The following is a 26224-nucleotide window of genomic DNA, read 5'->3' on the forward strand; positions in this document are numbered from 1 at the left end:
ATGGTGGGGGGATCTGTGGATTGGATTATGATGGGGGGGAATCTGTGGATGGCATTATGAATGAAGTAGGCGGAGCAGGCACGTGACCTCAGTGAGTTACGGCCGCCTGCAGCCCGGCCTGCCTGCTAGCTGCTAGTGCTTACTACAGGAGCGTGACGTGTACCAGTAAGTATGGTACACATGGGGAGCAGGGGGAGCGCAGTTTAGATATGATGATTAACACTACGTATACAGTACATGCTGAGCTGCGGGGCCAGAGTACAGTGCCTGCACGGCCCTGCCGCTCTCCCCGCCTACTACAGACCCTCCTCCCTCCTCACTAATACATCGCAGTCTGTGAGGCTGCAGCATCGCAGACTGCGATGTAAATTGCCAGCATTCGCCCCATAAGACGCAGGGGCACTTTTCCCCCACTTTTGGGGGGGGGGGAAAGTGCGTCTTATGGGGCGAAAAATACGGTACCCATGCAATGGCACAGTGTGCATTTAAACACACTATTTGTTAAATTTGTCTGTGATAACAAACATTATCATAGTAGGGTGTATTTTAATAGTTAGTCAGGTGCACCATGTACCTTTTGCTGTCAGTACATCATTAGGGCTGTATACACTGGGCACTTTTTTGTGTTTGTCTTGTCTGTCTGTCCATGTATGAATCCACTTCGAGACTTTTAACTATCAGCCCACTCATAATTAGGGCGCTTTAGGAGTCGCTAGCCAAGGATCGAGGACAGGGAGTCCCCACCTTTAGGGGCCGTCCCTGGGCAGAGGGTTTAGCTTTAGGGCATGCATTTAGGGAGAGGTTCCCCATACAGTTGTGTTCAAAATTATTCAACCCCCACTGATATTGAGTGTTTTGGCCAGTTTGACATTGATTTTGATCATTTCAGTCATCTTGTTTACAATTAAATCAAAGAGGCACTTGTAAGTCAGACAAATATAACATTTATAATAAAATAACCACAAATGTCTTTTCTGTGCTCACATCATTATCAGTTTTATTCAACCCCCAAGTGACATTCAATCTTAGTACTTAGTACAACATCCTTTTCCAGTTATAACAGCTTTTAAACGTGAAGCATAGCTTGACACAAGTGTCTTGCAGCGATCTACGGGTATCTTCGCCCATTCTTCATGGGCAAAAGCCTCCAGTTCAGTCACATTCTTAGGCTTGCGCACTGCAACTGCTTTCTTTAAGTCCCACCAGAGGTTCTCAATCGGATTTATGTCTGGTGACTGCGATGGCCACTTAAAAATGTTCCAGCCTTTAATCTGCAACCATGCTCTAGTGGACTTGGAGGCATGCTTGGGATCATTGTCCTGTTGAAAGGTCCAACGTCTCCCAAGCCTCAGGTTTGTGACGGACTGCATCAAATTTTCATCCAATATCTCCTGGTACTGAAGAGAATTCATGGCACCTTGCACACGCTGAAGCTTCCCTGTACCTATAGAAGCAAAACAGCCCCAAAGCATGATTGACCCCCCGCCATGCTTCACAGTAGGCAAGGTGTTCTTTTCTTCATAGGCCTTGTTCTTCCTCCTCCAAACATAGCATTGATCCATGGGCCCAAACAGTTCTAATTTTGTTTCATCAGTCCACAGAACACTATCCAAAAACTTTTGTGGTTTGTCCACATGACTTTTGGCATACTGCAGTCGACTCTTCTTATTCTTTGGAGACAGCAAGGGGGTGCGCCTGGGAGTTCTGGCATGGAGGCCTTCATTACGCAGTCTGCGCCTTATTGTCTGAGCTGAAACTTCAGTACCCACATCTGACAAATCTTTTTTCAGTTCCTCAGCAGTCACACGGGGACTTTTCTCCACTTTGCGCTTCAGGTAGCGCACAGCAGTGGAAGTCAGCATCTTCTTTCTTCCACGACCAGGTAGCGTTTCAACAGTGCCCTTTGCCTTGAATTTGCGAATGATGCTTCCTATGGTGTCTCTTGGTATGTTTAACATCTTTGCAATCTTCTTATAGCCATTGCCCTTCCTGTGAAGAGAAATCACCTCTTCTCTTGTCTTCCAGGACCATTCTCTTGACTTCACCATGTTTGTAAACACACCAGTAAATGTCTAGAAGGAGCTGAGTATCACAGTCCTTTTAAAGCTGCCTAATTGGTGCTTATTATGCTTGATTGCTGCTCCTTGACATCCACAGGTGTTTTCAATACCTGATCGAAAACACTTGAATGAACCTCTGTTCTTAAGAGTGGTAGTCTTTAACCCCTTAAGGACACAGCCTTTTTACACCTTAGGACCAGGCCATTTTTTGAAAATCTGACCAGAGTCCCTTTAAGTGCTGATAACTTTAAAACGGTTTGACTTATCCAGGCCGTTCTGAGATTGTTTTTTCATCACATATTGTACTTCATGACACTGGTAAAATGGAGTAAAAAAAAAAAAAATTTTTGCACCAAAAAATACCTAATTTAACAAAAATTAGAAAAAAAATTGCAAATTTCAAAGTTTCAGTTTCTCTACTTCTGTAATACATAGTAATACCCCCAAAAATTGTGATGACTTTACATTCCCCATATGTCTACTTCATGTTTGAATTGTTTTGGGAATGATATTTTATTTTTTGGGGATGTTATAAGGCTTAGAAGTTTAGAAGCAAATCTTGAAATTTTTCCGAAATTTACAAAAACTCAATTTCTAGGGACCAGTTCAGGTCTCAAGTCACTTTGCGAGGCTTACATTATAGAAACCACCCAAAAATGACCCCATCTAAGAAACTACACCCCTCAAGGTATTCAAAACAGATTTTGCATACGTTGTTAACCCTTTAGGTGTTGCACAAGAGTTATTGGCAAATAGGGAGGAAATTTGAGAATTTCATTTTTTTGTCTAATTTTTCATTTTAACCCATTTTTTCCACTAACAAACCAAGGGTTAACAGCCAAACAAGACTGTATCTTTATTGCCCTGACTCTGCCATTTACAGAAACACCCAATATGTGGCCGTAAACTACTGTACGGCCACACAGCGGGGCGTAGAGTGAAAGGTGCGCAGTTTGGTTTTTGGAAGGCTGATTTTTATGGACTGGTTTATTTACACCATGTCCCATTTGAAGCCCCCTGATGCACCCCTAGAGGAGAAACTCCCTAAAAGTGACCCCATCTAAGAAACTACACCCCTCAAGGTATTCAAAACTGATTTTACATACGTCGTTAACCCTTTAGGTGTTGCACAAGAGTTATTGGCAAATGGCGATGAAATTTGAGAATTTCATTTTTTTGCCTAATTTTCCATTTTAACCCATTTTTTCCACTAACAAAGCAAGGGTTAACAGCCAAACAAGACTGTATCTTTATTGCCCTGACTCTGCTGTTTACAGAAACACCCCATATGTGGCCGTAAACTACTGTACGGGCACACAGCGGGGCGTAGAGTGAAAGGTGCGCCGTTTGGTTTTTGGAGGGCTGATTTTGCTGGACTGTTTTTTTGGCACCATGTCCCATTTGAAGCCCCCCTGATGCACCCCTAGATTATAAACTCCATAAAGTGACCCCATCTAAGAAACTACACCCCTCAAGGTATTCAAAACTGATTTTACAAACTTTGTTAACCCTTTATGTGTTGCACAAGATTTAATGGAAAATAGAGATACAATTTCAAAATTTCACTTTTTTGGCAGATTTTCCATTTTAATATTTTTTTTCCAGTTACAAAGCAAGGGTTAACAGCCAAACAAAACTCATTATTTATGGCCCTAATTCTGTAGTTTACAGAAACACCCCATATGTGGTCGTAAACAGCTGTACGGGCACACGGCAGGGCGCAGAAGGAAAGGAACACCATATGGTTTTTGGAAGGCATATTTTGCTGGACTGGTTTTTTTTGACACCATGTCCCATTTGAAGCCCCCCTGATGCACCCCTAGAGTAGAAACTCCAAAAAAGTGACCCCATTTTAGAAACTACGGGATAGGGTGGCAGTTTTGTTGGTACTAGTTTAGGGTACATATGATTTTTGGTTGCTCTATATTACACTTTTTGTGCGGCAAGGTAACAAGAAATAGCTTTTTTGGCACCGTTTTTTTTTTTTTGTTATTTACAACATTCATCTGACAGGTTAGATCATGTGGTAATTTTATAGAGCAGGTTGTCACGGACGCGGAGATACCTAATATGTATACAATTTTTTTTTATTTATGTAAGTTTTACACAATGATTTCATTTTTAAAACCAAAAAAATGTTTTAGTGTCTCCATAGTCTAAGAGCCATAGTTTTTTTCAGTTTTTGGGCGATTATCTTAAGTAGGGTCTCATTTTTTGCGGGATGAGATGACGGTTTGATTGGCATCTATTTTGGGGTGCATATGACTTTTTGATTGCTTGCTATTACACTTTTTGTGACGTAAGATGACAAAAAATGGCTTTTTTTACACCGTTTTTATTTTTATTTTTTTACGGTGGTCATCTGAGGGGTTAGATCATGTGATATTTTTATAGAGCCGGGCGATACGGACGCGGCGATACCTAATATGTATACTTTTTTTTTATTTATGTAAGTTTTACACAATGATTTCATTTTTGAAACAAAAAAAATCATGTTTTAGTGTTTCCATAGTCTAAGAGCCATAGTTTTTTCAGTTTTTGGGCGATTATCTTGGGTAGGGTATGATTTTTGCGGGATGAGATGACGGTTTGATTGTTACAATTTTGGCGTACATGCGACTTTTTTGATCACTTTTATTACCTTTTTTGGGAAGTAAGGTGGGCAAAATTTCAATTTCATCATAGTTTTTTATTTTTTATTTTTATGGTGTTCACCGTTCGGGTAAAGTAACATGACCGTTTTATAGATCAGGTCGTTACGGACGCGGCGATACCAAACATGTGTAGGGAATTTTATTTTTTTCATTTTTTATCAGTGATAAATGTGTTTTTTGATTTTTACTTTTTTTTCACTTTTATTCACTTTTTTTTGACCCAGACCCACTTGGTTCTTGAAGATCCAGTGGGTCTGATGTCTGTATAATACAGTACAGTACAATATATATTGTTCTGTACTGTATTTTACTTACACTGAACAGATCTATGCCTTTCAGCACAGATCTGTTCAGCACCATGGACAGCAGGACGCCTGAGAGGAGTCCTGTTGCCATGGGAACCTTCCCCGTCTGCTCAGTACTGCTCAGAACTTCGCAGACGGGGAAGGGTAAGGAGGGGATCTCTCTGGGGGCTCTCTCCCTCCCCATCGGGGGGCTGCAAAGGCACAGCAGCCCCCCGATGGGAGAGGGAGGGAGCTCCCTGCGCTGTTAACCTTTTCCATACAGCGGTCCGTACGGACCGCTGTATGGAAAGGGTTAAACGGCTGACATCGCATCGCAGATGTCAGCCGTTTATACCAGGGTGCCAGCAATGTGCTGGCACCCTGGTATCCCCACTAGACACCAACGATTATACAAGGGGAGGCGGGCGGGGGATCTCGATCCCGCCTGCCGCACCGCCCGTCTCCCGCACCGCCCACACCGCCCGCAACCCTCCCCCTGCACCTCCCGCCACCATAAAAATCATTCGGGGGTGCAGGGGGGGGGGTGAATAAAACTTTTTTTTTAGGCATATAAAGTTTCTGATCCCCGCGACCAGAAACTTCAGAAATCGCAGCAAACCGCAGGTCTGAATTGACCTGCGGTTTGCCGCGATCGCCGACATGGGGGGGTCACGGGACCCCCCCCGCGCATTTAGCCTAGGTGCCTGCTCAATGATTTGAGCAGGCACCGGGTTCCGATCACTGCCAGCCGCACGGCAGTGATCGAAAATACACAGGGCGTACATGTACGCCCTGTGTCCTTAAGTACCAGGGCACAAGGGCGTACCTGTACGCCCTATGTCCTTAAGAGGTTAAGGGGTTGAATAATTGTGTCAATGAAGAAATCACAAAAAAAACATTTAATACTGTATTACAAAAACAATTGATGTCATTTTAGTTGCATTTGGTTCTTTAAAAAGTCCTTTACAGCATTGGGGGTTGAATAATTTTGAACACAACTGTACATCAGATGCCTTTTTAGCCTTTTTGTGGATTCATTTACAATAGGACAACAGTGTACGTCAGTTTGTGTATAATTACCATTAAAGAATAATCTCTCTATAAGGGTTAACTTCGTAGTTGGACTGTAGTAGTATTTACTTCTTGACCCATTATATAAATATAATCTATCTATAATTGCTGGACTAAAATTTACACTATTTGTTAACACCATGAATCATATGTTTATCCATAGCTATGTATGTCCGTGTAATCCCTGGTATTATTTGCTACTGCTGTAATTGAGTTTAAAAGCTTAACCACTTAGTGACCAGCCTATTTTGGGCCTTACTGACCAAGAGTTTTTCTTCCTTTTTTCATCGTCGCGTTCCAGGAGTTATAACTTTTTTATTTTTCTGTCTATATAGCTTTATAAAGGCTCGTTTTTTGCGGACAAGTTGTAGGTTTTAATGGCGCCATTTTGGGGTACACATAACTTTCTGATTACGGTAACTTTTATGAACTCTTTCTGGGAGGGAGATGGGAAAAACAGCAATACTGCCACAGCGTTTTTACATAAAAATTTTTACAGCATTAATTTTTTGGTATAAATAACATAATATCTTAAATACATATAGTTTTTTATGTTTTACTACTTTTTTGCAATGAAACCCTTTTTTTGTAGAGAAAAAAGTGTTTTTGCATTGCCACTTCCCAAGACCCATAACTTTTTTATTTTTCTTTATATGGAGTTGTGCGAGGGATTGATTTTTGGGGGACGACTTGTCTTTTTCATTGGTATCATTTTGGAGTAAATTGCGCTTTTTGATTGCTTGTTATTACGTTTTTTTAGTGGCAACTAAAAATAAATTAGCAATCGAGGTGGACCACGTCGCTATCGCCATGGCAGCTGAACATCCACTGTACAAGTGAAAGGTTTTTGTGACCAGCAGTTTTCTTGGATCGGAATTCACCTATTGCGGCCTCTTAAATAGACCCTCGGAAATGTTGTTGAGCACTGTAGGGATACTCCATATACTTAAGGCCAGCAATTGAATACATATACCAAGCTTAGATATGTACCGGGCTTCATCTATATATATGTATTGACCTGAGATATATACCGGGGTCTCAGGCTACACCTTTTTATTTGCCCTGAGCTATGAATCAAATATATGTACCGAGCTTAATTATTTACCTAGCTTCATCTATATATATGTATTGACCTAAGATACAGTTGCAAGAAAAAGTATGTGAACCCTTTGGAATGATATGGATTTCTGCACAAATTGGTCATAAAATGTGATCTGATCTTCATCTAAGTCACAACAATAGACAATCACAGTCTGCTTAAACTAATAACACACAAATAATTAAATGTTACCATGTTTTTATTGAACACACCATGTAAACATTCACAGTGCAGGTGGAAAAAGTGTGTGAACCCTTGGATTTAATAACTGGTTGAACCTCTTTTGGCAGCAATAACTTCAACCAAACGTTTCCTGTAGTTGCAGATCAGACGTGCACAACGGTCAGGAGTAATTCTTGACCATTCCTCTTTACAGAACTGTTTTAGTTCAGCAATATTCTTGGGATGTCTGGTGTGAATCTCTATCTTCAGGTCATGCCACAGCATCTCAATCGGGTTGAGGTCAGGACTCTGACTGGGCCACTCCAGAAGGCGTATTTTCTTCTGTTTAAGCCATTCTGTTGTTGATTTACTTCTATGCTTTGGGTCGTTGTCCTGTTGCAACACTCATCTTCTGTTGAGCTTCAGCTGGTGCACAGATGGCCTTAAGTTCTCCTGCAAATTGTCTTGATAAACTTGGGAATTCATTTTTCCTTCAATGATAGCAATCCGTCCAGGCCCTGCCGCAGCAAAGCAGCCCCAAACCATGATGCCCCCACCACCATACTTCACAGTTGGGATGAGGTTTTGATGTTGGTGTGCTGTGCCTCTTTTTCTCCACACATAGTGTTTTGTGTTTCTTCTAAACAACTCAACTTTGGTTTCATCTGTCCACAGAATATTTTGCCAGTACTGCTGTGGAACATCCAGGTGCTCTTGTGCAAACTGTAAACGTGCAGCAATGTTTTTTTTTTGGACAGCAGTGGCTTCCTCTGTGGTATCCTCCCATGAAATCCATTCTTGTTTAGTGTTTTACGTATCGTAGATTCGCTAACAGGGATGTTAGCATATGCCAGAGACTCTTGTAAGTCTTTAGCTGACACTCTAGGATTCTTCTTCACCTCATTGAGCATTCTGAGTCATCTTTACAGGACGGCCACTCCTAAGGAGAGTAGCAGCAGTGCTGAACTTTCTCCATTTATAGACAATTTGTCTTACCGTGGACTGATGAACAGCAAGACTTTTGGAGATATTTTTATAACCCTTTCCAGCTTTATGCAAGTCAACAATTCTTAAGGTCTTCTGAGAGCTCTTTTGTGCGAGGCATCATTCACATCAGGCAATGCTTCTTGTGAAAAGCAAACCCAGAACTGGTGTGTGTTTTTTATAGGGCAGGGCAGCTGTAACCAACACCTACAATCTCATCTCATTGATTGGACTCCAGTTGGCTGACACCTCACTCCAATTAGCTCTTGGAGATGTCATTAGTCTAGGGGTTCACATACTTTTTCCACCTGCACTGTGAATGTTTACATGGTGTGTTCAATAAAAACATGGTAACATTTAATTCTTTGTATGTTATTAGTTTAAGCAGACTGTGATTGTCTATTGTTGTGACTTAGATTAAGATCAGATCACATTTTATGACCAATTTGTGCAGAAATCCATATCATTCCAAAGGGGTCACATATTTTTTATTGCTACTGTATATACTGGGCTTTCAGGCTACACCTTTTTATTTGTCCTGAGCTATGAATCAAATATATGTACCCCGCTTAATTATGTATCGGGATTAATTAATTGAGGCTTTCTTGACTATACCTCAGGTAATATGGCATTGTATACATCTATACCTGAGGGTTTCTCTATTTGTCTTGGGCCAGCTATCAATTTTATGTGTATAGTTTTGAGTATTGATGTCTGAAACTATCAATTGATTGTCTCACGGATGCGTATTAACTGCCTATGGATTAACATCTACATGGTCTACTGGGTTATTACACATTTTTCTATCAGATTGGGAACTGTTACAATCAATGTTTCTTGGGTTTTAGGCCTGATCACGTGTATTGATTGATGTGTGTGCAAATAGATGCTTCGGATATTTAATGTATTAACAACCAGATTTAACTGTATCGTTAGCTTTTTATGGTTTGATTATCAGTTTGTTACTGTGTAGTTTTTTCTGGACCAATTTGTTTAGTACTTTTCACTTTTTGCCCCATTTTTTGGGGGGATGTTACAAGGCTTAGAAGTTTAGAAGACAATTTTGAAATTTTTCAGAAATTTTCAAAGACCCACTTTTTAAGGACCAGTTCAGGTCTGCAGTCACTTTGTGAGGCTTACATAATATAAACCACCCAAAAATGACCCCATTCTAGAAACTACACCCCTCAAGGTATTCAAAACGGATTTTATAAACTTTGTTAACCCTTTAGGTGTTCCACAAGAATTAATGGAAAATAGAGATACAATTTCAAAATTTCACTTTTTTGGCAGATTTTCCATTTTAATAGGGTTAACAACCAAACAAAACTCAATATTTATTGCCCTGATTCTGTAGTTTATAGAAACTGGTCGTATGTGCTGTACGGGCACACGGCAGGGCATAGAAGGAAAGGAATGCCATGCGGTTTTTGGAAGGCAGATTTTGCTGGACTGTTTTTTTTGACACCATGCCCCATTTGAAGCCCCCCTGATGCACCCCTAGAGTAGAAACTCCAAAAAAGTGACCCCATTTTAGAAACTACACCCCTCAAGGTATTCAAAACTGATTTTACAAACTTTGTTAACCCTTTAGGTGTTCCACAAAAATTTATGGAAAATAAAGATAAAATTTAAAAATTTAACTTTTTTGGCAGATTTTCCATTTTAATATTTTTTTTCCAGTCACAAAGCCAGGGTTAACAGCCAAACAAAACTCAATATTTATGGCTCTGATTCTGTAGTTTACAGAAACGCCCCATATGTAGTCGTAAACTGCTGTACGGGCACATGGCAGGGCGCAGAAGGAAAGGAATGCCATACGGTTTTTGGAAGGCAGATTTTGCTGGACTGGTTTTTTGACACCATGTCCCATTTGAAGCCCCCCTGATGAATCTCTAGAGTAGAAACTCCAAAAAAGTGACCCCATTTTAGAAACTACGGGATAGGGTGGCAGTTTTGTTGGTACTATTTTAGGGTACATATGATTTTTGGTTGCTCTATATTACACTATTGGTGAGGCAAGAAATAGCTGTTTTGACACCGTTTTTATTTTTTGTTATTTACAATATTCATCTGACAGCTTAGATCATGTGGTATTTTTATAGAGCAGGTTGTCACGGACACGGTGATACCTAATATGTATACTATTTGTTTTATTTATGTAAGTTTTACACAATGATTTCATTTTTGAAACAAAAAAAATCATGTTTTAGTGTCTCCATAGTCTGAGAGCCATAGTTTTTTCAGTTTTTGGGCGATTATCTTGAGTAGGGTATGATTTTTGCTGGATGAGATGACGGTTTGATTGGCACTATTTTGGGCTATGTATTACTTTTTGATCGCTTGCTATTACACTTTTTGTGATATAAGGTGACAAAAAATGGCTTTTTTTACACCGTTTTTATTTTAATTTTTTTACGGTATTCACCTAAGGGGTTAGGTCATGTTATATTTCTATAGAGAAGGTTATTACGGATGCGGCGATACCTAATATGTATACTTTTTTTTATTTATGTAAGTTTTACACAATGATTTCATTTTTTAAACAAAAAAAATCATGTTTTAGTGTCTCCATAGTCTTAGAGCCATAGTTTTCAGTTTGTGAGCGATTATCTTAGGTAGGGTCTCCTTTTTTGCGGGATGAGATGATGGTTTGATTGCCACTATTTTGGGGTGCATATGACTTTTTTTTTAACGGTGTTCATCTGAGGGGTTAGGTCATGTGATATTTTTATAGAGCAGGTTATTACGGACACGGTGATACCTAATATGTATACTTTTTTAAATTTAATTAAGTTTTACATAATAAGATGTTTTATTGTCTCCATATTCTGAGCCATATTTTTTTTTTTTTTTTGGGCAATTGTCTTAGGTAGGGGCTAATTTTTTGCGGGATGAGGTGACGGTTAGATTGGTACTATTTTGGTGGGCATACACCTTTTTGATCGCTTGCTGTTGTACTTTTAGTGATGTAAGGTGACAAAAAAATGGTTTATTTAGCACCGTTTTTATTCTTTATTTTTTACGGTGTTCACCCGAGGGGTTAGGTCATGTGATATGTTTAAAGAGCCGGTCGATACGGACGCAGCGATACTTAATATGTCTACTATTTATTTTTCCCTATTTTTTACCAATTTTTTTTACTTTATTTGGGGGAAATTACATTTTGTTTTTTGTTTTTTACTTGAAACTTTTAATTATTTTGGGGGAAAACATAATTTTTTCAACTTTTTTTTCACTTTATTATTTGTCCCACTTTGGGACTTCAACTTTTGGGGGTCTGATTCCCTTTTACAATGCATTCCAATACTTCTGAATTGGAATGAATTGGCTGTATGAGTAATACATTGTGTATTACTCATACAGCTTCCTGCCTGTGAGATCCAGGCAGCTGGATCTGACAGGCTCTTCACGGGAAGGCAGCACCGATGCCTAAGGAAGGCATCGCGCTGCCTTCCATGCCATCGGGTCCCCATTACAGCCGCACGGGGACCCGATGGAATCGCCGACCGCCCGCTGCAACTCCTGTAAACGCCACAAACTGCAGGTCTGAATTGACCTGCGGTTTGCGGCGATTGCCTATACGGGGGGGGTCACGGGACCCCCCCGCACATTGTCCCAGGGTGCCTGCTGATTGATCTCAGCAGGCACCCAGTTCCGATCACGGCCCTCCGATCACGGCCACCCATGACGTATCGGTACGTCATGTGTCTTTAAGTACCAGGACATCATGACGTACCGGTACGTCACGTGTCCCTAAGAGGTTAAAAGTTAAGTTTTAATTCCTAGCTTTCTGTAACTCCTTTGATATATAGCAGGAATTTTCTACATGAGTATCTAATCAGTATTAAACATTCTAGTTAAGTTAAAGTCAAACTTTCCAGGAGAGTTTGGAACTGTTCTCCAGTGGCATTGGGTATAGGCGTATTGCATCAATGAAATTGAGGATGGTACATGTCTCTTTACTGCTCATAGGGCATATGCACAGTGAAGGGAGGTGCACCATCCTCAACCACAGTGTGCATGTACTCATTCCTGCTGTTGAAGAGTCCAAGACTCTTCTTCTGGCAAGTTTGAATTTCATTTACTTTCTTTTGCGGGGATGGGTGGGTTTGCTATGGGTAGGGTTGGGGCCATATAACAGCATGCTTGTGGTTAGTGGCCCCAAATATGGTCACAGGCTCCCTTTAACAATTCATGACATGGGTTAGTAAACCATCCAGTTTCCTACCAAGACCTTTCCACCTTTGTGACACGTTATGCAAAAGTTCCCAGGTGCAGGAGTGGAACTGTGTTCTGAATCTGTGCCAATTATACTAGCCAAAATGAAGCCAACTGCCAAAAATTTAAGTAATCAATAAGTATTGAAGTTTCTTCTTGTCCTCTTTCTTACAATCATCTGACCTGGCCTTATACAAATTAAACTTTACAAAGAAAAGAAGAGATGGGTCCCTAATGGCCCTTCAAAACAGACAAAAACCTTGCCTTTGTCTGTATTACACTGAGCTTTAGAGGTGTCCTTGTTGCACCATATTTTCCTGTGCTTCACATCAACTGCCAGGAGCTGGAGCTGACAACCCATTCCCCGACACTGGAGAGGAGCCAACTCACCTTGATTGTAAAGCTTCAGTATGCTCCAGATCACAGAATGTCCTGCGGCTAGGACTGCCATCAATTAGTGGTAAGCTTTGGAGGAATGTGGAAGCAAGTACTTAATGGGCTTGCAATGCCATAATGGAGAGACTCTTCTTGTAGATTCTCTGCTCTGGCTATTCCATAAAGGTCCTGCATGAAGGACTTTGTTGTCTTAACTCAAAATTCTCTTATGTGATATTTAAAAGTTACTCTGAGATAATCTGGGTGTAATTTATTAAAGACTGGTGTATGACACTGGCCTTTGATATCCCTTGTGCTGCCAGAGGATGTGCTTAATTTATAACTTTATGAGCAGGCCTCAACATAAAATAGGCACATCCCCCGGCAATGCTTGCTCCTAGTTTGAAAGCTACTCCAACCCAGACTGGAGTAGATTTCAATTACCGTAACATTTATGCCAGTCCCCAACACTCCCCCACACCACCTCTCTGTTGAGGACAGCATAAAATCGCCATGTGCACCCGAATTTAGCCACATGAGAGTTTAAAAAGTCCTGAAAGGGGGCCCTAAAACTGGCATAACAAGTCATAATAAATTACCCTCACTATCTTTTGCAAGCTTTTAACTATTCTCCTTTAAATAGGAAATTCAATATATGACAATTGTCCCCTATATTCCTCAATCTACAGGGCCAGTCACTAAGCCTATGATCACAGCCTCTACCACTCAACCCAAGGAAAATGACCCATTCACCCTAACTTGTGTTATCTCACGTGCTGTGCTGATAACGTGGACCAGGCGTGGAACTCGCTTCTCCTCTAAAATGAAATTAACTGGCGATAACAAGACTCTCACCTTCTCCAAGGTAAAACGAGAAGACTCAGGAGAATACCAGTGTGAAGCCCAGGATTCTTACCATAAGGAACTCAGTGATCCCTACAGTGTTAATGTCGCCTGTGAGTATCCAAGATAGTTGAACTTGTGTGCCTCGTAGACTGTAGACATCACAGATAGGTTGGTATAATGCTGGGAATGTACCAAAACTTTACAAACATCATTACGTGGAGGTTTTGGAACGTCTCCAAGCTACAGTTAACTTTTTCAAGGGAATATCCATCATTGGCTGGCCTCATAGAAGTTCTGTATGTGGTAGAAAACAGTTTTGGAATCATTACTTCAGCAAAGAGTTACAGTACCTTATGATTATAGTAATGAGGCTTACATTTTTGAACCTGCTGTTCTTTTGTTTTGTAGATGGCCCTGATAAGGCAAACATAGAAGGTACATTATTTGTGAGGCCTGGTTATCCTATCACATTGTCATGTTCTGCTGATTCTTTTCCACCTACTGACTACCAATGGAAAGTCAATGACAAAATATCAGAGGAAAAGACAAACAAATATAGTATAAGTAACGCTGTAACGGAGGACCAAGGAATATACACGTGTGTTGTGAGAAACCTGGTGACTCTCCGTAATGCTACTGCTTCTGAATATGTGAATATCACTGCAGGTAAGATTGTTTTATCAGTGGTTTATTTATGAGCTGTTTTTCATCTTCAGAAAACAGAAATATGGTCACATTTTAAAGTCTGTATGTAAAGGAAAGGTAAAATGTTTATCAACAAGGAGAAGGAATTCCTGAGGGAAGATCTCATGACATGCACAAATACATGATAACTGATAAGGAAATGAGGTGATCAAGACCCCGTTGGTTACATAAAGAATCACTATGCAACCTAGAACTGTGAGTTTCCAGGGTTCGGCACAACTCTCACTGTAACTCTGGGTGCTCAATAGTACAATGTATAATAGCAGACTTTCTGTGATCAGGGTCAGACTTGGGTTCCTTGGGCCCACCAGAGGAAACTGTTCTCAGTGGCCAAACCCCATATCATCAATAAAGTCTAAACATATTTTGATTAAAATAAATAAACCCCAGTGTCAAATGACTGGCTCTAAAGGCAGCTCTAGATACTACTATGGTATCAGAGCCTGGGCCCACCAGAGGATCCTCGGGTACCAGAGTCTAACACTGCCCCTGTTTATGGAAGCTAAATAACTGTATTGCCTGTTAATTTCTTTTTATATTGCTGATATCCTCTTTGCATATCTTGCATGTATCTTTTGGCATCTTCTTGCAATCTTTAGGCTTTTTTTGTATGTCTTATTTGTATCTGTTGACAGTATTTTTTATATTGTGTGTCATTTTTGTCTTTGCCACTCAAACTATTCAAATTGTGCATGAAGCCTATTTATTCTTACAATCCTTGAAGCCACTGGCATAAGACCAGGACAACCTCCTGTCCATATCTAACTGGGGCTCTACTTACTGGGACCTAGATTACTGTAGAACCTGGAGACATTAAAGGTGTTGTCCTGTTTTAGGAGGAAACAAAACTACACTTGTGATTGACCTACAATAAAGAATAGATTGCTACTTACCTGACAGCTCCCATGCTGAAGCTTGGGTTCTCCGGCCAGGGTTCTGTTTACACGCCTGCAGTGGTGACATTACGTTGACAATATGTGACCACTGCAGCCAATCACTGGCGTCAGCAGTAAAAATGAGCGAATCAAAGCTGACGAAGTGGAATTCGATCCGAATTTCAGGAAAAATTTGATTCGCACCGAAGCCGAATTTCCTCACGCTTCTGTAACACCCCAGAGTTGTGTTACGAAACTCTTTTACCCTGCTACAATCTTTTAAGAGTGTTCACTTTGTCATCTCATGTAATTTCACATAACATCCTCACAAATGTGCATTGTAAACCTTGTTACATGTATATTGCTGTAATTTCCATGTTCACCAGCAGGTGGCAGCAATGTGTCAGCAAGGAGTTAATTCAGTTTAGTGTTTCTGAACTGGAATAGTACATTCCAGTTTAACTCCCCCCTCTGTGAGCAGAGTGGGTGTTCCCATATCCTGCCTCATGGAGAGGGAAGGAAGTTAAGTTAGTGTGTAACCCACCCCCTGCTAGGGGAAGGGTGTGCATGCTAGGAGCTCCCAGATATAGGGATCCAAGCCAGGATCTTGTCTCGGCTGAGACATTGATTATCATCCCCAGTCTGAGCCCTGCAGCCTCAGCTGGTAGAAGCAAGCAGTCAACTCCAGTTCCAGGAAGAAGCATACCCTGTGAAGATAGCTGTGAGTACCGTCCAGAGACCCTAGGAGAAGCAATATTCCTCCTCAGCTAGTCAGTCCCCATACAGCAGAAGATGGAAAGCGCAGAAGCCAAATTCCTGCCACATTACAGAGCTACAAAGCAGACGTCCTTTTCCTGTAAAAGCTCCAGGTACATGATAGAGCAGAAGATAACTTCCTGCCAACCATTGCCAATACCTGCTGGGATCAAAGACTAATGCTGTATCTTGCTTGGACGAAAGCTTCAACCAGTAAAGACAAGTTTGAACTTTACCCAAGGTATGGATCCCAATTACTGCTGCAAATCCCTCTATTACTCCTACTAGCACCACACTCATTTTATTGCAAGTCAGCCAGGATCCAGGAGTCCAGCCGTACCCAGGTAGGAGACACCGTTGACACCATTACCACAAAAATACAGAGACATTACACCACTCTGGCATTCCTAACCTGGTACATAAGTTACAACACCTTAAAGGGCCCTGCGTTAGTACCCTCCGTACGCTGCAATTGGCGTCACAAACAAAACTATAGACTATTATACCCATATCCTGACCCAGCCATTGCATATTTTGGCGTCTGTGTAACCGTACCACGGTCCTGCTCATTGCACTTCGTGGTAACGAATCGCATTTTTTCCTAAAATGGCTGCTGCACATGTGAGGACATGGAGAAAGGAACTCTGGTAAGGCGGGATCACCCATAATGCCATGCATGCATGCAGCCAATCAGCAGCCAGCCTGTCCTATGATGTCACAGCCCTATAAATAGCGGCAGCCATCTTAGATTCTGCAATTTACCAGTGTACTGAGTGCAGGGACAGACGTCAGCAGGCGCTAGGGACAGTGCTAGAAAAAAAACACTTCATTGTGCTGAAAAAGTGATTTACAAGTGCAGGGAAAGATTATTTAAGGTGTATGGAAAGGATAGGGAGGAATCATTCCACAGCGTTTATGTTGAACAAATTCCCATTATACAGCTCTGTAATTCCTGCAAACCGTTCTTATTAGAGTGCAAGTGCTGTTTGATACAGTCATTAACAGGGTTTATTACAAGGAAATATTTCTGCATGTTATTTGCCCTTATGCAGTGCAGTTATATGCTCTAAAGCATTTTTTGCAATGTATTAGTGGGAAAAAAGGGCTTATCAGCCGTTGTGTGGTGAAGTGCGAAAATTACAGCCCTTTTTGGCGTGTATTAGTGGCAAAAGTAAAATATATTTGCCATTCAGCGGTGCAGTGATCTGTTTTAAAGCCATTTTTGGCGTGTAATAATGGCAAAACAAAAATATATTTGCCGATCAGCGGTGCAGTTATATGTTCTAAAGCCATTTTTGCTGTGAATTAGTGGCAAAACCAAAATATAGTTGCCGTTCAGCGGTGCAGTTACTGTATATGTTTTAAAACCTTTTGTGGCATGTATTGCCATAAACAGAAAAAATATATTTGCCGGTCAGCGGTGCAGTTATCTGTTCTAAAGCCATTTTTTCCATGTATTAGTTGCAAAACAAAAATATATTTGCCGTTCAGAGGTTCAGTTATCTGTTCTAAAGCCTTTTGTGGTGTGTATTACCGTTAAAAGAAAAAACTTATTTGCAGGTCAGCAGTGCAGTTATCTGTTGTAAAGCCATTTTTGTCGTGTATTAGTGGAAAAATAAGAAATGTATTTGCCGGTCATCGGTGCAGTTATATTTTTTAAAGCCTTTTGTGGCGTGTATTAGCGAAAAAAAGAACGAATATATTTGCCGGTCAGCTCTGCAGTTATATGTTTTAAAGCCTTTTGTGGCATGTATTAGCGGAAAAAGAAAAAATATATTTACCGATCAGCGGTGCAGTTATCTGTTCTAAAGCCTTTTGTGGAGTGTATTAGTGGCAAAATAAAAAATATATTTAACGGTCAGCGGTGCAGTTATGTGTTATAAAGCCTTTTGTGGCGTGTATTAGCGAAAAAAATAACAAATATATTTGCCGGTCAGCTCTGCAGTTATATGTTTTAAAGCCTTTTGTGGCATGTATTAGCTGAAAAAGAAAAACTATATTTGCCGATCAGCTGTGTAGTTATCTGTTCTAAAGCCGTTTTTGTTGTGTATTAGTGGCAAAACCAAAATATATTTGCCGTTCAGCAGTGCAGTTATATGTTCTAAAGCCATTTTTTGCGTGTATTAGTGGCACAAAAAAGTATTTGCCATTTTGTGGTGAAGTGAGAAAATGACAGCCCTTTTTGGCATGTATTAGTGGGGGGAAAAGGGCTTATTAGCCGTTGTATGGTGAAGTGAGAAAATTACAGACTTTTTTGGGGTGTTTTAATTTCCTTTTTATTTATTTATTTGATCTAACAGTATGTCAGACAGAAAAAGTGCCAGGGGCACAGGGGAGTGGCAGAGGCCTAAATGTTTCTGGCTCAGGCACAGGTTGCAGCAGAGTAAAGGGGCGTGGCAGCAGGAGTTACAGCGAGAGGCCTGAGCTCCCGATATCAACTAGTGGTCGGGTCTTTACCAGCAACCCAGCGGTTCTTGAATGGTTGACTATATCTTCGACTTTGTCGCAAGTGACATCAGACACCCCCAGCTAAGAGTCAGTGGGCTCATCAGACACATCCCTTAGTTGGCATGGCCCGGGAGCAGGCCCTGTGCCCCCACGTGTCCTCAACCTGCCTCTGTCCTTTGCTGTTCCCTCAGCCAGAGAAGTATTGTATGCTGTGGGCTCAGCTCCACTATACAGTGAGGACGAGCTACTAGAAGACAGTCAGCAGCTACTGGCAAACCAAGATGTGAAGGAGATATCCGCCATTTCCTCCACTAGGCGGGCAAGTAGGGATGAGGAGAGTGGCGTGAGATCTGGTGTTGCAAGCGGTCAGGCTCCTGACCCAGAGGACATCAGTGACGTGCAGACAGTACTCGATGATGATGTAGCAGATCGCACATGGGAGCCGGGTGATGAAGGGGCTTCATTATATATTTTTTTCTTTATGTAATAATGTACTATTATAACAAACACATAGTGCAACAGCACTCTACAAACCAAATAAAGTACAAAGGTATATTATATTGCACTGCTATGCTAATAATTTAGAGATGCTTAGCAAATACATTTTGTACAAAATTATTTGAGCCCGTCACGCCAAGGCTAACTCTATAAGACGGGTCCTAACACTAAAGCTCACCTGTTGGGTGCCATAACAGCGACCATGAAATTCAGGAAGTGTAGGTCCCACATGCATGCTGGGCCCCTTTTGGTTTATATGACCCGTCTTATAGAGATCGCCTTGGCGTGAGGCAGACGGGCTCAAATAATTTTGTACAAAATGTATTTGCTAAGCATCTCTAAATTATTAGCATAGCAGTGCAATATAATATACCTTTGTACTTTATTTGGTTTGTAGAGTGCTGTTGCACTATGTGTTTGATATATTTTCAGCCATAGCAACGTGCACCTGCGCATTGGGATGTGCTGACCCCCCTCTTTTGTTTTGTAGTTTGTATGGGAGTAGTGGCTGACTCCTATTTGGTAGTGCACTCCTGTGGCCTGTGTTGCGTCATGGGCTGATTTTAATTAGCATGAGTACATAGTTTGCTCAGCATGCATGCTGGTATTTGCAGTCCCTGGATTCATTGGAGGCCATTTTGGCACCTCAGACATATAAACCAAAAGGGGCCCAGCATGCATGTGGGACCTACACTTCCTGAATTTCATGGTCGCTGTTATGGCACCCAACAGGTGAGCTTTAGTGTTAGGACCCGTCTTATAGAGATCGCCTTGGCGTGCGGCAGACGGGCTCAAAATGTATTTGCTAAGCATCTCTAAATTATTAGCATAGCAGTGCAATGTACTATTATAAAATCTGGTGTCTCCATGATAAATCTACAGAATGGGGGCCCCGTGTGGCTTCTATACACTTTCAAAATAATCCTTCAGGGGGAGAATAGATGCCGGATGACCGGGATAGGGAGGAATCATTCACAGCATTTATGTAGAACAGGGTTCAATAGTTACAGCCTGGCTAATAGGAACAATCCTATTACACCTTGTTGCACTGACTGGGGATCCAAATTGCCATTATAGAGCTCTTTCATTCCAGCAAACCGTTCTTGTAATTGGGGTGCAAGTGCTGTTTGATACAGCCATTAACAGGGTTTATTACAAGGAAAGACTTTTGTGTAGTGTACAAGGGAAAAAAAAATTGGGCCTAATTACCGTTCAGTGGTGCAGTTATATGTTCTAAAGCCGTTTTTGTGATATGGACCAAATTACATAGTGGTAAAAAAAATTATGCGAAACAGGCTTTTTTGGGGGAAATTGATGGGTGATTGTCGACTTTGTTCTGTATGAACCGATGTTACGTGTTGAAAAGCCTTTATTGTAGTGTAGCCTTTAATGTGACTCTGTTCGCCCAAGCAAACCAGGTGCAGAACAGCGTGAGAGTGATGAGAGGGGTCGCACATAGCTTGCATACACTACATGCCTCCAACATAATTCTTGGATCTCTACATGAAAATAATGTATTTGCTGTAAATCGCGAAAGGGGCATAGTTGGAGACATTAATGACTTCACAAGAGATACAGAGCAGCGGAGTTCAGCCACCTCTATTTGCCTACCGCTGTTTACTGCTCCTGAATTAAAATTGGGGCAACCAGCTTCAGCTTCCTCTGATGTGTATGCCTACGGAGTCCTTTTGTTATTTTTGGGAAAACTGATGGGTGATTGTCGACTTTGTTCTGTATGAACCGATGTTATATGTTGAAAAGCCTTTAGTGTAGTGTAGCCTTTAGTGTGACTCTGTTCGCCCAGGCAAACCAGGTGCAGAACAGCGTGAGAGTAATGAGAGGGGTCGCACATAGCTTGCATACACTACATTCCTCCAACATAATTCTTGGATCTCTACTAGAGTTGAGCAGACACCTGGATGTTCGGGTTCAACGGGTTCGGCCGAACTTCAGAAAAAAGTTCGAGTTCAGGACCCGAACTTGACCCCGAACCCCATTGAAGTCAATGGGGACACGAACTTTTGAAAAAAGTAATGGAAAGGGCTAGAGGGCTGCAAATGGCAGCAAAATGTGGTTAAGAGCATGGCAAGTGCTCTGCAAACAAATGTGGATAGGGAAATTACTTTATATAACATAAAATACGTAAAAATAAAAAATAATATCCTTGATCTTGATCTAGGAGGATGAGGTCCATATGGAGTAGGAGGTTGAGGAGGCGGTGGAAGCGGCGGTGGAGGAGGAGGTAGCCTACACTGCTTTTTGGTTTTAAATTTATTTTTATTTTTTTAAATTAGGGTACACCCCAAAACATTGGGAAATATAACCTGTGATAACCCCCTCCAGTCGTGCTAAACACACGTTCAGACAATACATTGGCTGCAAGGCAGGCCAGCACCTCCAAGGGGTAAAGGGCAAGCTCAGGCCATGTGCCCAATTTGGAGACCCAGAAGTTGCAGTCAGTTCGTGTAGGCGGGTGCATACTTACTGCCCCACCATGTCGCACGTCCCCGTGATGTTCACGATCCAATTTGATATCTGCTCTATCAACTTTCGATGTTCTTTTATGTGTGGCGATCAAATTTAAAATTATAGAGTGGAAATATGTCACAAAGTATTAAAGCGCAAAAGTGGGACAACTTTTTAAAGTTTAATCATTGAATGAAAGGATGTGTCACGCATCAATTAATGAAGAATTTCTTAAATTTTATACCCTGTCAAATATGCAGAGCAGGGGTTTCTATCCGGCAAAATTTGAAAAATGTCACCTGACGATCTAATTGACGATTTTTTTAAAATTTATGTTCCTGTCACCTATGTAGAGGTGCCCCAGTGACATACACCATCCATTTGGATATCTTCTCTATCAACTTTCGATGTTCTTTTCTGAGCCTACCATGTTGATCACGGTTATCGGCGAATCAAGGTTCCACGCCAGAGAGGGAGCGTGAGAAAAAGAGACCAAATTTAAGGGAGATAAATTTCTAAAAAAAAATTGGGATCGAGCGGAAATATGGGAAAAGTTATTGAGGCGCAAATGTGGGACAAATTACAGAAGCGCAAATGTGGGACAAAAGAGTAAAGCGGAAATGTGGAACACATTATTGAAGTGCAAATGTGGGCCAAAAGAGTAAAGCGGAAATGTGGGACACATTATTGAAGCGCAAATGTGGGCCAAAAGAGTAAAGCGGAAATGTGGGACACATTATTGAAGCGCAAATGTGGGCCAAAAGAGTAAAGCGGAAATGTGGGACACATTATTGAAGCGCAAATGTGGGCCAAAAGAGTAAAGCGGAAATGTGGGACACATTATTGAAGCGCAAATGTAGGCCAAAAGAGTAAAGCGGAAATGTGCGACACATTATTGAAGCGCAAATGTGGGCCAAAACAGTAAAGTGGAAATGTGGGACACATTATTGAAGCGCAAATGTTGGCCAAAAGAGTAAAGCGGAAATGTGGGACACATTATTGAAGCGCAAATGTGGGCCTAATGAGTAAAGCGGAAATGTGGGACAAATTATTGAAGCGCAAATGTTGGCCAAATGAGTAAAGCGGAAACGTGGGACAAATTATTGAAGTGCAAATGTGGTACAACTTGTTAAAGTTTAAGTATTGGTTGAAAGGAGGTGGCGCGCATCAATTAACCACCTCCGGACCGCTGTACGCACAGACGCGTCCTGGAGGTGGTTGATTCATTCCTCCTGGACGCGCCGGCGCGTCCTCTCGCGATGGCCGAGATTTCCTGTGAACGCGCGCACACAGGCGCGCGCGCTCACAGGAACGGAAGGTAAGAAAGTGGATCTCCAGCCTGCCAGCGGCGATCGTTCGCTGGCAGGCTGGAGATGTGATTTTTTTTAACCCCTAACAGGTATATTAGACGCTGTTTTGATAACAGCGTCTAATATACCTGCTACCTGGTCCTCTGGTGGTCCCCTTTGTTTGGATCGACCACCAGAGGACACAGGTAGCTCAGTAATATGTTGCACCAAGCACCACACTACACTACACCCCCCCCCCCCCCCGTCACTTATTAACCCCTTATTCACCCTTGATCACCCCTGATCACCCCATATAGACTCCCTGATCACCCCCCTGTCATTGATTACCCCCCTGTCATTGATCACACCCCTGTAAAGCTCCATTCAGACGTCCGCATGATTTTTACGAATCCACTGATAGATGGATCGGATCCGCAAAACGCACACGGACGTCTGAATGGAGCCTTACAGGGGCATGATCAATGACTGTGGTGATCACCCCATATAGACTCCCTGATCACCCCCCTGTCATTGATCACCCCCCTGTAAAGCTCCATTCAGACGTCCGCATGATTTTTACGGATCCACTGATAGATGGATCGGATCCGCAAAACGCACACGGACGTCTGAATGGAGCCTTACAGGGGCATGATCAATGACTGTGGTGATCACCCCATATAGACTCCCTGATCACCCCCCTGTCATTGATCACCCCCCTGTAAAGCTCCATTCAGACGTCCGCATGATTTTTACGGATCCACTGATAGATGGATCAGATCCGCAAAACGCACACAGGCGTCTGAATGGAGCCTTACAGGGGCATGATCAATGACTGTGGTGATCACCCCATATAGACTCCCTGATCACCCCCCTGTCATTGATTACCCCCCTGTCATTGATCACCCCCCTGTAAAGCTCCATTCAGATGTCCGCATGATTTTTACGGATCCACTGATAGATGGATCGGATCCGCAAAACGCACACGAACATCTGAATGGAGCCTTACAGGGGCATGATCAATGACTGTGGTGATCACCCCATATAGACTCCCTGATCACCCCCCTGTCATTGATTACCCCCCTGTCATTGATCACCCCCCTGTAAAGCTCCATTCAGATGTCCGCATGATTTTTACGAATCCACTGATAGATGGATCGGATCCGCAAAACGCACACGGACGTCTGAATGGAGCCTTACAGGGGCGTGATCAATGACTGGTGATCACCCCATATAGACTCTCTGATCACCCCCCTGTCATTGATCACCCCCCTGTCATTGATCAACCCCCTGTCATTGATCACCCCCCCTGTCATTGATCACCCCTCTGTAAGGCTCCATTCAGACATTTTTTTGGCCCAAGTTAGCGGAAATTTATTTTTTTTTCTTACAAAGTCTCATATTCCACTAACTTGCGTCAAAAAATTAAATCTCACATGAACTCACCATACCCCTCACGGAATCCAAATGCGTAAAATTTTTTAGACATTTATATTCCAGACTTCTTCTCACGCTTTAGGGCCCCTAGAATGCCAGGGCAGTATAAATACCCCACATGTGACCCCATTTGGGAAAGAAGACACCCCCAGGTATTCCGTGAGGGGCATATTGAGTCCATGAAAGATTGAAATTTTTGTCCCAAGTTAGCGGAAAGGGAGACTTTGTGAGAAAAAAAATAAATAAAATCAATTTCCGCTAACTTGTGCCAAAAAAAAAAAATTTCTATGAACTCGCCATGCCCCTCATTGAATACCTTGGGGTGTCTTCTTTCCAAAATGGGGTCACATGTGGGGTATTTATACTGCCCTGGCATTCTAGGGGCCCTAAAGCGTGAAAAGAAGTCTGGGGTCCAAATGTCTAAAAATGCCCTCATAAAAGGAATGTGGGCCCCTTTGCGCATTTAGGCCGCAAAAAAGTGTCACACATCTGGTATCGCCGTACTCAGGAGAAGTTGGGGAATGTGTTTTGGGGTGTCATTTTACATATACCCATGCTGGGTGAGAGAAATATCTTGGCAAAAGACAACTTTTCCCATTTTTTTTATACAAAGTTGGCATTTGACCAAGATATTTATCTCACCCAGCATGGGTATATGTAAAATGACACCCCAAAACACATTCCCCAACTTCTCCCGAGTACGGCGATACCACATGTGTGACACTTTTTTGCAGCCTAGGTGGGCAAAGGGGCCCACATTCCAAAGAGCACCTTTCGGATTTCACAGGTCATTTACCTACTTACCACACATTAGGGCCCCTGGAAAATGCCAGGGCAGCATAACTACCCCACAAGTGACCCCATTTTGGAAAGAAGACACCCGAAGGTATTCCGTGAGGGGCATGGCGAGTTCCTAGAATTTTTTATTTTTTGTCACAAGTTAGTGGAAAATGATGATTTTTTTTTTCTTACAAAGTCTCATATTCCACTAACTTGTGACAAAAAATAAAAACTTCCATGAACTCACTATGCCCATCAGCGAATACCTTGGGGTGTCTTCTTTCCAAAATGAGGTCACTTGTGGGGTAGTTATACTGCCCTGGCATATTAGGGGCCCAAATGTGTGGTAAGGAGTTTGAAATCAAATTCTGTAAAAAATGACCAGTGAAATCCGAAAGGTGCTCTTTGGAATATGGGCCCCTTTGCCCACCTAGGCTGCAAAAAAGTGTCACACATCTGGTATCGCCGTACTCAGGAGAAGTTGAGGAATGTGTTTTGGGGTGTCTTTTTACATATACCCATGCTGGGTGAGATAAATATCTTGGTCAAATGCCAACTTTGTATAAAAAAATGGGAAAAGTTGTCTTTTGCCAAGATATTTCTCTCACCCAGCATGGGTATATGTAAAATGACACCCCAAAACACATTCCCCAACTTCTCCCGAGTACGGAGATACCACATGTGTGGCACTTTTTTGCAGCCTAGGTGGGCAAAGGGGCCCACATTCCAAAGAGCACCTTTCGGATTTCACAGGTCATTTACCTACTTACCACACATTAGGGCCCCTGGAAAATGCCAGGGCAGTATAACTACCCCACAAGTGACCCCATTTTGGAAAGAAGACACCCCAAGGTATTCCGTGAGGGGCATGGCGAGTTCCTAGAATTTTTTATTTTTTGTCACAAGTTAGTGGAAAATGATGATTTTTTTTTTTATTGATTTTTTTCTTACAAAGTCTCATATTCCACTAACTTGTGACAAAAAATAAAAACTTCCATGAACTCACTATGCCCATCAGCGAATACCTTGGGGTGTCTTCTTTCCAAAATGGGGTCACTTGTGGGGTAGTTATACTGCCCTGGCATTCTAGGGGCCCAAATGTGTGGTAAGGAGTTTGAAATCAAATTCTGTAAAAAATGACCAGTGAAATCCGAAAGGTGCTCTTTGGAATATGGGCCCCTTTGCCCACCTAGGCTGCAAAAAAGTGTCACACATCT

General features: G+C 41.9%; 1 protein-coding gene and 1 long non-coding RNA gene across 2 annotated transcripts in view; one reads left to right on the forward strand and one right to left on the reverse strand.

Annotated features, from left to right (window-relative positions):
* The window catches only part of LOC120995080 (pregnancy-specific beta-1-glycoprotein 5-like), a 78690-nt gene that overhangs the window by 30387 nt on the left and 22079 nt on the right, over positions 1-26224 (forward strand). Inside the window, exons 3-4 of the mRNA XM_040424073.1 lie at positions 13600-13866; positions 14165-14422. Of these exons, the coding sequence (XP_040280007.1) occupies positions 13600-13866; positions 14165-14422 (525 nt within the window). The remainder of the gene's footprint in view (positions 1-13599; positions 13867-14164; positions 14423-26224) is intronic.
* On the reverse strand, positions 10819-11301 carry LOC120995093. The gene is made up of 2 exons (XR_005777525.1): positions 11252-11301; positions 10819-10997 (listed from the first exon to the last, which is right to left on the reverse strand). It is a non-coding gene; the product is annotated as an uncharacterized LOC120995093 (long non-coding RNA).

This window comes from Bufo bufo, chromosome 1, assembly GCF_905171765.1.
Source record: "Bufo bufo chromosome 1, aBufBuf1.1, whole genome shotgun sequence".
NCBI lineage: Eukaryota > Metazoa > Chordata > Amphibia > Anura > Bufonidae > Bufo > Bufo bufo.